This window comes from Lampris incognitus, chromosome 15, assembly GCF_029633865.1.
Source record: "Lampris incognitus isolate fLamInc1 chromosome 15, fLamInc1.hap2, whole genome shotgun sequence".
In the NCBI taxonomy this organism is placed as follows: domain Eukaryota; kingdom Metazoa; phylum Chordata; class Actinopteri; order Lampriformes; family Lampridae; genus Lampris; species Lampris incognitus.
Window position 1 is genome coordinate 28524151 of NC_079225.1, and position 14678 is coordinate 28538828.

Consider the following 14678-nt stretch of genomic DNA (forward strand, 5'->3'; position numbering starts at 1 on the left):
ATAACCTGAGGTCAAGTGTTTAATTGTAGGGCTTTAATGGTGACTTTATGTCCATCCTCATTCTGTAGGCCCATTTAAGTATCCCACAATAAATTAACAAGACACACCTAGCCCAAATTCTAATTTTTTGGTCACACTTGCAGATTTCATGAAAATCTGTTGCTTCCTTACATTCAGGATCTAATAGGGCAAATTCTGCTTGAATTTTTGAGCATAACTCCCCAAAGTTTGATTAACAGGATATTTATATGCATGTATTTTTTTTTTTATTATTGGATAAATTATCCTTATTTAGGAAACTTGCCAAGCCTCTAGGGACAACTTTCAGTTGATTTTGATACATTTGTTATAGCAACAATAGGGGACAAACACCATTACTGTTTTAGCCTCATAATTCTGTCATGCTGATCTTTTGTGAGTTTGCGTGGCTCAAAAGGCTGCCTGTCTCAAATGCTAAGAAAGGGTGAGCAAAATGTGACCGGTTAACATCGTAAACTTTATTTCAGGGTCCCGCTGTATTCAAATAACAGTATAATTTTTGATATTTACAGTAAGTCAGAATGCACAAGGGATGTTGGAATGTCAATAAATACAAAAATGTATTGAAACAACTCGAAATACAAAAAAGTGATGAATTTAAAACAAAAAAAAAAAGTTACCAAAGAAGTGACTCTGAACGGCATATTCAATACAAGGAAAAGTTAAGTGAGGGGTCAATGAGGGTGGGGCATTCCAGATTTATGAACAACACTGAACTCGTCATTGTGTAACACTACTGCCAAACACTAGCAAGCAGATTAAACGGGTCAGCCTAGTCAACTTCCTCCATCCTGGATGTGTCATCGTCCCCTTCCAGAGGGGGCATGTCCTCGGCTGGGGCAGATGAAGGCTCATCTGAGGTCAGGTCATCTTCATCAATACCTGAGAGAAAGCAAAGAGACAATTCAGTGGTAGGAAAATTATCACTGTAATTTCACAGGCAGGCTTGCATTTGGCTGCACTAAAACTGATCTGTGAATCATACACACCACTGCATATGCTGTGCAAAGCCTTAACTTTGAAAAGGTGTTGTAATGCACCAAATACAACAAGCATAAGGCCATGGGGCAAGATGTCACAATGCACTCACCAAGTCCCAACTTGATCATCCTGTAGATGCGGTTGGAGTGGGTCTGGGGGTCATCCAAGCTGAACCCTGAGGACAGCAGAGCAGTCTCAAACAGAAGAATAACCAGGTCCTTCACAGATTTGTCGTTCTTGTCAGCCTCTGCCTTCTGCCTCAGGGTCTCCACGATAGGATGGTCAGGGTTAATCTCCAGGTGCTTTTTAGCAGCCATGTATCCCATAGTAGAGTTGTCCCTAAGGGCTTGGGCCTTCATTATCCTCTCCATGTTGGCAGTCCAGCCATAGGTGCTGGTAACAATACAGCAAGGGGAGGAGACCAGGCGGTTGGAGACAGTGACCTGTACGAACAAACTAAAATGTTACCAACCTCACCTATAAACAGTGATTAATATATTGAGTGAACAATTTTAAACCATTAGACTAGAAGTGATATACAAGATCAAGTTCTAGGGTTTTTAACCTTAGGATTAGCATTAGACAAGTTGTTGGGACATAAAATTGTGCCAAGTTACTTGGTCCATCCTCTCACCTTTTCCACCTTCTTCTCCAGGATGTCCTTCATGATCTTGCACAGGCTCTCAAACTGAGATTTCTTTTCCTCCTGCCTCTTCTTCTCATCCTCATCCTCAGGTAGCTCCAATCCCTCCTTGGTCACTGAAACCAGGTTTTTGCCCTCAAATTCCTTTAGTTGCTGGACACAGTACTCATCAATGGGCTCGATCATGTAAATGACCTCCAGGCCAGCTTTGCGAAGGCGCTCCACAAAGGCAGAGTTAGCCACCTGGTCTTTGGTCTCACCTGAAATATAGGTTTAATATATATATATATATATATACATAATTAATTTCATAGTACACACACACACACACACAAGTACTGACGGCATAAATGTTTCAAGTAGTGGAAAAATGTATAGGTCATGTAGTTATTGGTTATCACCTGCTGTTTAAATTCACAATTGACAAAGAAGTGAATGAGAATCCTCACCAGTGATGTAGTAGATATGTTTCTGGGTGTCTTTCATGCGTGTGACATAGTCCTTTAATGAAACCATCTCATCTCCGGAGGCTGAGGTGTAGTAACGCAGCAGCTCAGACAGCTTCTTCCTGTTCTGGGAGTCCTCATGGATACCAAGCTGGAAGGGAAAAAAATATATTCAAGGGAAAATAATGAATTAACCCATTATGCAAGTGTCAGTCAGCAATCATTTTATATAGTGACAAAGCCATCATGAGGACAAAAATAAATCTCATCTCTAAACTCAAGTATAAGCTTTCAATAATTATGTTACAGCCCTGGGATAATTAAGTAGGTGTGACATAATGTGCTGACCATTGAGCCTCCAGGAGGTGGGAATAAGGAGCTCCAAATAAAGCTCAAAGAAGCTTAACAGCTATAATATGGTTAAGGGATCAGACAGGTGGTTGCCATTTAGGTCTGAGGAACAAGCAGCAAATAAAGTTCAAAAAAGTTTTGAGAAAAGTAGTTTTATTGTTCCTTCAAATTACCCATCATCTAATGGAACCCCCTTAACATGACTGGTAAAAAAAAGCAAAACCCACACACTTCTGCTTTCTTGATGCATTATGATTCGTAAATAGCAGCCAATGCTAGTAAATAATATATTACATGTACATAGCACTTTATCTCAATACCCAAAGCGCCTCACCTCATCCACCATTAATCTGTAGCACCCACCTGGGTGATGCACACATTGCAACCATTTTGCCCCAGAACATTCAACACAAATCAGCTCATTTTGATGTTATTTATATTGCTGAACAACTGACATCAGTATTCCGGTGGAAGTTGCATAGATCACCTTTAAATTCAGTAAGGCTTTAAACTCATGACATATTGAACCACTCAAAGCTATGGTGAGCTATACTACACATTAGTTGGCTCAGGGATGGGCAACATGATCCAGTAAGGGCAGGTCTTTGTTCCAACCATGCAGTTACACACCTGAGTCTACAAATCAAGGTCCTTAGCAAAGACTATTAGTTGACTAATAGAATCAAGTGTGTAACTGCTTGGTTGGAACAAAGACCTACACCCACACTGGCCCTTTCTGGATCATGTTGTCCAACCCTTATACTAGTGTTTCCAGCACAAAGCGGTACAAGCTGAGGAATCTTACCTTGATGTTCTTTGAGAACTGCTCATAATACTTCTTGTAGTTGTCTTTGTCCTCGGCCAGCTCAGTGAAAAGCTCTAGGCACTTCTTGACCAGGTTCTTGCGGATGACCTTCAGGATCTTGCTCTGCTGCAGCATCTCTCTGGAGATGTTCAGGGGGAGATCCTCAGAGTCCACTACACCCTTAATGAAGTCTGATGGATGGTCAGACAAATTTGTTAACCATACAGTGCAACTCATTCCCTTAATGTGTAATCACACCTGTTGAGTATTGCATTTAAATCTTACATACGAGTGGATAGAATTATATCTGTGTGCTAAAATGTTATCATTTTTTTTCCATATGTAATTGACCAATCCTAAACTCCACCCATATTTAAGTTAATGCATCCATCTCAATCTTTTACTATCCTGCAATGCCCTGACCATTTTTATTATCCTGCAGTGTGTGGTGACACCCACATTTTAGCCAGCTAACATAAGCTACGATTACAGGTTTCCAGGTCAAGGAACCTTTCTTCCAAGAAGCAGGTGGTAATGCCGCCGGAAGCATAGTTACAAGATATATTAATGCATCACCAAAAACAGCAAAACTAAGAAATTGAGGCCAAGTCATTCCACTTAAAATGAAAAAGCCCCACAAGTTCTCTTGAGGCTGAGGACAATTCAGCATTTTTCTTGTACCGTTAGACGAGTTCAATAACAGCATATTGCTAAAACTGTGGTTTCAGAGTAGCAGCCTACTACTGGAACTGATCTAACCCTGCTGCAGCCTGCACTAGTACAAAACCTAGCAACAGGGCTATATTAGTTACAGGACCAACACAACATCTAATTAACCATTTACAAAGTGCCAACACTCACTGAGATACTCAGGGATTAGTTCGTCACAGTTGTCCATGATGAAGACCCTGCGCACATAGAGTTTAATGTTATTCTTCTTTTTCTTGTTTTCAAACAGGTCGAAGGGGGCACGGCGGGGCACAAAGAGCAGAGCACGGAACTCCAGCTGTCCTTCCACTGAGAAGTGCTGTGGAAGTATCGTTTGACATAGGTGGCTTTAACATCAAGACATGCTCAATGTAATGGTGCATTTATGCATGCAAATGTTAAAGCTGGAAGAATTGTGCTGTAATTCGGCTAATACTGACAAAACCATGCATGTAATTGCCCACCTTGACAGCCAGGTGGTCTTCCCAGTCATTAGTGAGACTCTTATAGAATTCCCCATACTCCTCATTGGTGATGTCGTCAGGGTTACGGGTCCACAAGGGCTTGGTTTTGTTAAGCTCTTCCTGATCAATGTACTTCTCCTTGATCTTCTTCTTCTTCTTTTTCTTGTCTGAAGATTTGTCATGGTCATGCTCATCATCAGAGCCAACATCTTCTATCTCGGGCTTGTCCTCATCCTTCTCCTCATCTTCCTCATCCTTCATCTTCTCCTCCTCCTCCTCAGCCTCGTCATCGCTCACCTCCTTGTCACGCTCTTTCTCCACCTGAATAAAAGATCAACTGTCAGTCACTGGTCTTGTTAAAAATAGATAAATAATAAATGTGTGGTCAAAAGCTGTATAAAACTGAGGTCCCTTCAGCTGAGAATAGTGTTCACAACACTCTTTCATCAGCTTTCCATCAAAAGCCTGCTTTTATGTACCTCACTCCCATGGTCTTACAACTTTTACCCATTTGTTGTGTGTACACGAGGTGCCTTTAGCTAGACAAACCAAATCAAAACATTTTACAACACCGATGGACAACTAAGCAAGTAATAGTCAACAAGTTTCAAATATTAAGTGCTTACAAAGAGTGTGATGGGGTAGCCAATGAACTGCGAGTGCTTCTTCACAATCTCTTTGATTCGTCGCTCCTCGATGTACTCTGTCTGGTCATCCTTCAGGTGCAGGATCACTTTAGTGCCCCGCCCAATAGGCTCAGCTATGAGGGAAGGAAAGAAAGGTTTGTGTACGGCACAATTTTGGTACCAACAATAAGACTGTATTGTCATAGATTGCTGTTAAAATAAAGTGGATGGTATTTGCAACATTCAGGTGAGTAGATGCAGTTGCCCCACTTACAACTGTCAACTTTGACGGTGAATGAGCCTCCAGCAGAGGATTCCCAGGCATACTGTTCATCATCATTGTGCTTTGTGATGACTGTCACCTTCTCTGCTACCAGGTAGGCAGAGTAGAAACCAACACCGAACTGACCAATCATAGAGATGTCAGCGCCAGCCTGCAGGGCTTCCATGAAGGCCTTGGTGCCAGACTTGGCAATGGTCCCAAGGTTGTTGATCAGGTCAGCCTTGGTCATGCCAATACCTGTGTCAATGAGGGTCAGGGTGCGTTCCTCTTTGTTGGGAGTGATTTCAATCTTGAGGTCCTTGCCTGAATCCAGCTTACTCGGGTCCGTGAGACTCTCATAGCGAATTTTATCCAGGGCCTACAGAATGATTAATTAATAGGGATTTTTAAAAAGTTATTTATTTTTTTCAGACAAACTCATGCATTACTGGCATTTCCAATTTCTCTCAATAATATAGCTCTTGTTCTCAGCTTTTATATTATGGCTAATACAGAAAAAATAAATCCAGCTGAACTTAATACCAAGATGGGCTTACATCGGAGGAGTTAGAGATGAGTTCACGAAGGAAAATCTCTTTGTTAGAGTAGAAAGTGTTGATGATAAGGGACATCAGCTGAGCAATCTCAGCCTGAAAGGCAAAGGTCTCAGCCTCCTCCTCCATTGGTTGGTCATGTGCTTCAGGCATCTGAAGAGAGGGAACAACTTAAATCTACATTTTTCATTAATCATAATGATTAAAAATTCTGCAGAACTACAGGACAGTATCTACATTAGAGTATATAGTATTTCTCCTCAGCCTACTACCTTAAACCCTAAAGCAGTTTACCTTGCAAAATCTTGACTTAATATAATCTAATATATAAAAAAAAGATGCATTATACAATGTTTGTCGATTTTAAAGCCGCACGGGCAATTCCAATCCCAGCAGAGTGAGTCACTACTGTGATGTAACCATCATGCACTGCTACCCTAGATATGTCCTATTAGTCATTACGTAAACTGTTCCACATTAAAAAAAAAAGTTTGATTAATTTATAATTCAACACTATCAGCGGTCATCCCGATATTTCCCACGCCTTGAAGACACTGGAATAATTCCGTTTCATAAGTGAAATCACTGAGGCATGTGTCCGTTCAATAGAAGTGGGTTTACACACCACGGTGGTGCGACATGCTGCGGCACTGTCGGAACTTAATTTTCTTTAATCCATCTGGATTAAAGCAGGACAAAAATCCACATGCTTCAAATGAAATAAACCACTCGCACAGACCGAAATATTCTGAAGGCCCCACACCAGTAAGTGTAAGCCGAAGAGTACTTCTTCGGACGATTCACAGATCGAAGCAAGAGTTTAATACGCGCGACATGGCGCTCCGCTTAAACATGCAAATCACATTCGCCCGCTGGTTAAATGGGGCGGGTATCCACCAAACAGACGCGGCAGGTCCACGAAGGAGCACATGGACCGTGGCTTTGCGACGCTTCTCTGCGTCAGCCGTTACAACAGCGCCTGCTGCTGGTTCGCCTGGCAAACGGCATGATTCTAGAAACTACCAGGACTCTCGCTGCATTCTACACAAGAGTCGAAAGCCACTCAGCCTCGCAAACACAACTGGTAATATTCATCGCCCGTTTCCGTTTTAAAAAAAACTAATAAAAAATTGTCACAGACGCTTACGGTAAACTCTCAAAGAGGAATCAGATTTAACGTGTAATTGCTAAGCTTTCGGTCCGCTCAACGAACAAGGACCCAAGATGAGACGAGACTTGGCGTGTTATTCGGGGAGGGGGGGGGGCAAAAGTTAAAATTCATTAATGACCATATAGTAGAGACGCCAATGTGGGAAAACCGCCTGACACCCCAAGAATTAGCAAATGCAAACGAAAAAGAACCCCGTGTCCTGGTGTGATCCGATGAAATTTTGACAAAGGTAGCATTAACAACATCTTTATCACCAGCAAAGAAGCAAAAGGAGATGTTTTAACATTTCGTCCAAAAAAAAAAACCTATATAAATCAACTTCGACAGAAATTAGCTAAGGTTGAGATGAGTGATACGACGGCAAAGCTAACGTTGCGTACCATGAACAGCAAGACTTAACAACAATGTCAACCTACAAAAAGCCGAACCGCTGTATGAAATGTAAAAAAAATAATCTGAAATCGTCGAGTCCGCCTTTTCATTCATTTACCTTGCACCCTTCGGTCTGTTTCGGTCTGCCGAGGCTGCTTCGACTGTAGACGAGCCGGCTACGGATGGAGACGGAAGCAGGGGCAGGTTTTATCTTCCCCCTGGCCGAGTGTTCGAGAAATCCTCAACCTTCCAGAAACGTCTAGAATCTTCCTGCACTGGATGCTGACAGGCGCAGTGCGTTGTCAATCACGCCCTCCCCCCCTTCCCATTCACCTTTCCACAAAAGGGGGCGGGTTCCGCGCGAGCCGCCGGCTCGAATAAGCGTCGGTGACTTTGAACCGAAACCGAATCGGTTGCTGCGGCCGAAATAAACCTGACAGCAAAATCAGAACTCCGACGGCCCAGGACAGCCAGGCTATTAACCCCCCCCCTCTCTCTCTTTCTAATCTGTTCCACTTCATACAATAAACAACATGTTGAAACCCCTACGAAGAAACGAGTTTAGTGGCATGCGAACATTACACAGACTCAGTAAGAGAGGATTCGTGTAGGACATTTCTAAACACTTTTTTATTACAAATCTACATTCTTCTTCATAAAAAATATTTAACAGTTACAAAAGCGTGTGTAGTCACTGACTAGTTTCCTGTTGAGCAGATATTACTCACACATTGGGTCTGTAGTCCGCAGTTGATGTGATATATGCCCGCGGTAGGTTATGATAATGTAGATAAACGTGTTAACTGTAAAAATTACTGTTTCGGAGAAAAGACAGTTGTGTAAAAATTAAAAGTCTACTTAGAAACAGCAAAGTAACTTACAAAAAAAGTTAAAGGTTATCACAAGAAATTCTGTAATATCTTAGTCAACTTCCTCCATTCTTGATGTATCATCGTCTCCTTCCAAAACGGGCATATCTTCTTCACTAGGCTGAATGACGTCTTCAGCTGCTGAGTCATCATCATCAATACCTGTTAATGAAAACATGTCTCTCATTAACAACAGTCCCTCATTATGAATCACCACTACAAGCAATTACACCAGTTCCATATTTCCTTTGTCATTATCAGCCGTCATGGAGAAGCAACTTACCTAGACCAAGCTTAATCATTCTGTAGATGCGGTTGGCATGTGTCTGAGGGTCTTCCAGTGTGAATCCTGAAGACAGCAGGGAAGTCTCGAAAAGAAGAATAACTAAGTCCTTCACAGCTTTGTCATTCTTGTCAGCCTCTGCCTTCTCTCTCAGGGTCTCAATAATTGGATGCTGGGGGTTGATCTCAAGGTGTTTCTTGGCTGTCATATAGCCCATGGTGGAGTTGTCCCTGAGTGCTTGTGACTTCATGATCCTCTCCATATTGGCTGTCCAACCGTAGGTGCTGGTGACAATGCAGCATGGAGAGGAGACCAAGCGGTTGGAGACAGTGACCTGTTGATATTAAAATGATGAATTATCTTCATATCAGAAACAACTTTATGGTCACTTATCAACTACTTTTGTAACATTAAAAAGACATTTTAAAGAGGATAAATTTTACCTTCTCAATCTTCTTGTCAAGGATATCCTTCATGATCTTGCAAAGGTTCTCAAATTTAATTTTGAGCTCTTCCTGCCTCTTCTTCTCATCTTCATCCTCAGGCAACTCAAGGCCCTCCTTTGTCACTGAAAGCAGATTCTTGCCATCGTATTCCTTTAGTTGCTGGACACAGTACTCATCAATGGGCTCAATCATGTAAATGACCTCCAGGCCAGCTTTGCGAAGACGCTCCACAAAGGCAGAGTTAGCCACCTGGTCCTTGGTCTCACCTATAAGAGCAAACAAGGATGTAAATATGAGCAAATGCTATTGAATTAAATAGTTGTTTGTTTTTTTTTAGCAAAACTTTGAAGAACAATTAGACTGAAAGATAAAAGCAAATAGAGATGAACAACTTACCAGTGATGTAGTAAATGTGCTTCTGGTTGTCCTTCATGCGAGACACATAGTCCTTCAGGGAAACCATCTCATCACCGGAGTTAGAGGTGTAGTAACGCAACATCTCAGAAAGCTTCTTCCTGTTCTGAGAATCCTCGTGGATGCCCAGCTAAAAGATGACAAGAAAATATTTGGTATGAGTCATTGTGAAAGTAAATCCAAAAGTAAAGAGAAATTCAATATTTAAGCTGAACTGAACAAATATTTTCAGATGACTGACTTACCTTGATGTTCTTTGAAAACTGCTCATAACACTTCTTGTAGTTGTCTTTGTCCTCGGCCAGCTCAGTGAAAAGCTCAAGGCACTTCTTGACCAGGTTCTTACGGATGACCTTCAGGATCTTGCTCTGCTGCAGCATCTCTCTGGAGATGTTCAGAGGGAGATCCTCAGAGTCCACCACACCCTTAATGAAGTCTGTTAAGGAAGTAAGTAAAGTCAAAGACAAAATGGTTAAACATGCAACACAACTAATTTCTTGAAAGCGATGACAAAAATCGATTCACAATAAGAGCAATAATGGAAGGTTTGTACATAAAATTAAATGTAAATCACACTTATTGACTTTTCAGATCAATAACACCATCTATATAACACTCGTAAATAAAACATGTTTTGCTATTACTTTAGCGTGTTACTCACTGAGGTATTCTGGCATCAGCTCATCGCAGTTGTCCATGATAAAGACCCTGCGCACATATAGCTTGATGTTGTTTCTCTTCTTCTTGTTCTCAAAGAGGTCAAATGCGGCTCTTCTGGGCACAAAGAGTAGTGCACGGAACTCCAGTTGGCCCTCCACTGAGAAGTGCTGGAGAGACCATAGGAAGAAATAAGTATGAGCTCATTTTATTGGAAAAAACAAACATCTTGTGAAGACAGCTAAGGTTTTTGATTTTGCACCTTTTGGTTTGATTCCCACCACAAGACTCACCTTCACTGCCAGATGGTCCTCCCAGTCATTGGTGAGGCTCTTGTAGAACTCCCCGTACTCCTCAGTCGTGATGTCATCGGGGTTACGTGTCCAGATGGGCTTGGTCTTGTTCAGCTCTTGAGCATCAATGTACTTCTCCTTGACCTTTTTCTTCCTCTTGTTCTTGCTCTCCTTTGTGTCCTCATCCTCATCGGAACCCACATCCTCAATCTTAGGTTTGTCCTTGTCCTCAGCAGTATCCTTCTCAACCTCTTCTTCTTTTTCTCCCTCCTCAAGGTCCACTTCTTTCTCCCTAGTCTTCTCCACCTAGGATATGTAGGAAAAGCAGTGATTTAGCTTTTTTGTTTTTGCTTGATTACCTACCTTTGTTCATCATTGTCTACCATTATGATGTTTTTCAGGCTTTATCAGGTTTTAATTTATAAAACACTTTTTAGTGTTAAACCAGGCCTTGGCAAGAACTTACAAATAGTGTAATAGGGTAGCCAATAAATTGCGAGTGCTTCTTCACGACTTCCTTGATGCGCTTTTCCTCACAGTATTCTGACTGGTCCTCCTTGAGATGAAGGATCACCTTTGTGCCACGACCAATGGACTCACCTTCAAATGAGAAATAACATGGACAAAGAATGGGGATCAGGTCATGTGCCAAACTATATTGCAATAATGGATCAAGGCAAAACAGTGACCCAAAATCCTACCAGTGTCAGATTTGACTGTGAATGAGCCTCCAGCTGCAGACTCCCACACGTACTGCTCATCATCATTGTGTTTTGTGATGACCGTCACCTTCTCAGCCACCAGGTAGGCAGAGTAGAAACCAACACCGAACTGACCAATCATGGAGATGTCAGCTCCTGCCTGTAGGGCCTCCATGAAGGCCTTGGTGCCGGACTTGGCGATGGTTCCTAGGTTGTTGATCAGGTCAGCCTTGGTCATGCCAATACCTGTGTCAGTGAGGGTCAGGGTGCGAGCATGAAGGTCGGGCCTGAGTTCAATCTTTAACTCCTTGCAGGACTCAAGTCTGCTGGGGTCTGTCAAGCTTTCATATCTGATTTTGTCCAAAGCCTACCACAAAGGAATAAAGAAGTATAACAGCACAGCTTGACAGGTGAGAGGGCAAAGGTTACCATCGTGGTTTGCTCTTATGTGTGTAATGACTATATGTATATTGTATGAGATATCTGGAAAAAAAAGAATACTATGAAAAAGAGATATATTTGCTTACATCTGAGGAATTGGAGATGAGCTCCCTAAGGAAGATCTCTTTGTTTGAGTAGAAGGTATTGATAATGAGAGACATCAGCTGAGCAATCTCAGCCTGAAAGGCAAAGGTCTCCACTTCCTCCTCCATTGTATGGCCGGCTTTCTCTGGCATCTGAATAAAGGTAAATGTAATTTTCATTCATTAGTTATCTTGGGAGGACATGCAAGTGGCTGGCGTGGCAGAGGAAGATGCAGAGGATAGGAAGAGATGGAAACGGAATTCGCTGTGGCGACCCTTAACAGGAGCAGCCGAAAATAGTACTAGTAGTAGTTATCTTTTGACAGCAAAAAAAAAAAAAAAAAATTAAAAGAAAAAAAAAATATATTCAATGTGGTTAAAATCTTGATCTAAAGTATATTTTTATATTTCTTTAAAGAGAAACTATAAGTCATGATCTCATATCACACACTCCTTGTCTCCCTCCCCCTCAGTAAAAGCCAGAGGCATTTCTATTAGAGACAGGGGGGCTGAGGAGGGGGCAACTGCTACAGCTGACGCCAGATCAGAAGCTCCTGTTGCACATCCCATTTGTCAATCAAAGATCTGCTATTTGAAAAGAGGGCGGGGTTTCTGATGCATCACACCCTCCTGCCAACAGCTGCAACGTGTGTCATGTAACACTGTTCTTTGAAAAGTAGCGGAGAGTAACAATTATGGCAATGATGGTGTAGGTGAGACTTTGAATGAAAAATTGTTAACACAATTTAACTTTTCTGGGGAAGTTTGGCACTATCATGTAAGAATTTTCTTAATTCAAATGCCTCATGGAAAGTATTCACTTTATACAGTGGCTGACAAGCTCAAGGGCAAAGAAAATTATAATTTGTGGATTAAAGAATAAAACAGTTTAATGTGACTTCAGACAATTAAGTATTATGAATATGAAAAATGTCTGGTTTGGTCATTTTCTATACAAAATGTGACTTTGCTCTAAGCAATTGTTCTTTGTGCCAGCTAGCCGCCGTTGCTGTTCCTCTCAGGGTCATGCTGTTAGCCATGTGCTCTCTGTGTACTTTTGTACAGTTTTAAGCTTTTCCTCACAGTTTTCCTGCATTTTAGCACCCAATAATCTTTTCTTCCATTTAGAACTCATTTTTTTTGCTCCAAGTTAAAAGACCGGCACAACCATAATCATCATTATTTGAGATCTCACTTACCTTGAATAAAATCCACTTTATTTCCCCTTATTTCTCGTAGGTAGTCGTAGGATTAATTGCCACGTTTCTCTACTCTTCTTGTAGATCTCCTTATCTGTGTTTCACTGTTGCGCCTGTGGGCAGCTTGTCTTCATGTGGATTCCAGTGAATGTCTTTTCACTCTATGCTGATCCACTGGCATCCATCCGTCTTTTTATACTCAAGGGGTGGTTTCTCGAAGCTCCCATTCAGAAGCTTCCAGAAGATATGTCCATGACAGAGTTAGTGTAAGGAGGGGGGCGGGGGGCCTAAAGAAAGGCTAGGGGATTGGGGGTAACAGCAGAACACTCCAGGGGCCTAAACTTCATGTGCCCTTATAGGGCTGCAGAGTCACAAGGGGTGCCTGTCACTCAGGGTGAGGGCTTCCCTGATAGCTTATGGCAGCTCTGGCCCACCCAGCCCCTCCATACCCACATTCAGCGTCACAGCTGTGTGCAGCATTCACTATCTATCACCTGCTATCATGGCCTCTCTCCAGACACAGACACACGCCAGTAGGCTTCAAGATAGCATGCCCAGTTCTGTTTTTGGCCTGTAAGATTGGGGTGAATTTCAGACATTTGGTATGTTATAACCGGTTGTGCAAATAGCTGTAACACATCAGAGAGCTGAAGTGCTCCCAAATCAGTGCCATACACTTACACAAAATTTGCCACTGGGGTTAGGTGGTGACTGTCAAGATCTTTGGTTATTGATGATGCATTAGTCATTATTGATAATCGTAACGATTAAGTATCACGATTATTAACGAATACAAAACAAAGATACAACTGATATGCGGTAAAATAAATGTGGTGGAAAGCCAAGACTAGAACTCTGGGGAGGCATGGCTGTTTGTTCCGCTAGCTGACCAGAGGATGGCAGTGTGACACATTAGCTGTTATGCAATCCAAATGACGATCCACGGCTTTCGAGAAACGTGGAAAACTGCCGGCAATCAGCGTGAGACGAACTTCTCTAAAAAACGAGTTGTCATTAGAATATTAAATTCACAAGTACCACTGGATGCGAAAATGAAGGGTCTGAATCATGCGATGTATGCATGATATAGTTCAAATAACATGCTGATTGGTGGTCATGTGACTTGAGCAGGGCCTTCTATTCTAGCTTTATGGTAATGGCCCAGGTATTCATATCCAAGAATTGCGCAAGATTTGCAGCGCCACACGGCAAGACCGGGCACTATAAAGAGTAGCAGACCAAATTACAGCTCACAGCGATCCATCCATTTCTCTTTTTCTTGTTTCACCACCTCCCATATATATTTTTGTGTTTTTTCACAAGTAAAATAATCTGATAATTTATTTTAATTTTGTCGTTAAATTCGCTAACAGACTAGACACGGGGAAATGTTTGCTATATGTGTGCGTTTCATTTGGTTACCCATTTGAAGAAGTCTATATTTTCCCTCTGCAAACAGAACGTGAAACATCTGCTAATAGTATATGCTGAAGATACGAACTGCTTATGGTTCTGTCGCTTCAGCCCATGGTGGAAATCATTATAAAGACATATAACCAAGGAGGCATTTTTTTAATATAATGTAAATACACTTATAGTGTTATGCTGAACAGTGTTAACGCCGATAGTGGTACATATAATATCCATACTTGTTTCAGTTAAGAAGCAATGTATTCCTAAACAGTGTCCAGATGTTTGTATCGTACGTAAATCACGTGACTGGCATGGTTCAGGTGTCAGCATCATTTGATGATGCTTGTTCAGAGGAGTTTGACAGTTTAAGTCTGAGAAACAATGGCACTATAGAACAGATCTTGTTCCCTCATAAACACGTTTTAATTTCTTACACAGCTGCTCCACAAGCACTACA

General features: G+C 41.7%; 2 protein-coding genes across 2 annotated transcripts; both read right to left on the bottom strand.

Moving 5' to 3' along the window:
- Positions 1-456: 456 nt before the first annotated feature.
- hsp90aa1.2 (heat shock protein 90, alpha (cytosolic), class A member 1, tandem duplicate 2) lies at positions 457-7679 on the bottom strand. Its single transcript, XM_056294110.1, has 11 exons — positions 7541-7679; positions 5883-6032; positions 5338-5704; positions 5064-5197; positions 4438-4758; positions 4127-4292; positions 3266-3456; positions 2113-2260; positions 1655-1923; positions 1130-1463; positions 457-921 (listed from the first exon to the last, which is right to left on the bottom strand). Exons 2-11 carry the CDS (start codon positions 6030-6032, stop codon positions 812-814), a joined length of 2190 nt encoding a protein of 729 aa, XP_056150085.1. The 5' UTR covers positions 7541-7679; the 3' UTR covers positions 457-811.
- Positions 7680-8039: 360 nt separating this feature from the next.
- hsp90aa1.1 (heat shock protein 90, alpha (cytosolic), class A member 1, tandem duplicate 1) lies at positions 8040-12942 on the bottom strand. The gene is made up of 11 exons (XM_056294767.1): positions 12809-12942; positions 11613-11762; positions 11086-11452; positions 10851-10984; positions 10385-10690; positions 10096-10261; positions 9680-9870; positions 9417-9564; positions 9018-9286; positions 8575-8908; positions 8040-8453 (listed from the first exon to the last, which is right to left on the bottom strand). Exons 2-11 carry the CDS (start codon positions 11760-11762, stop codon positions 8344-8346), a joined length of 2175 nt encoding a protein of 724 aa, XP_056150742.1. The 5' UTR covers positions 12809-12942; the 3' UTR covers positions 8040-8343.
- Between the last annotated feature and the right edge of the window lie 1736 nt (positions 12943-14678).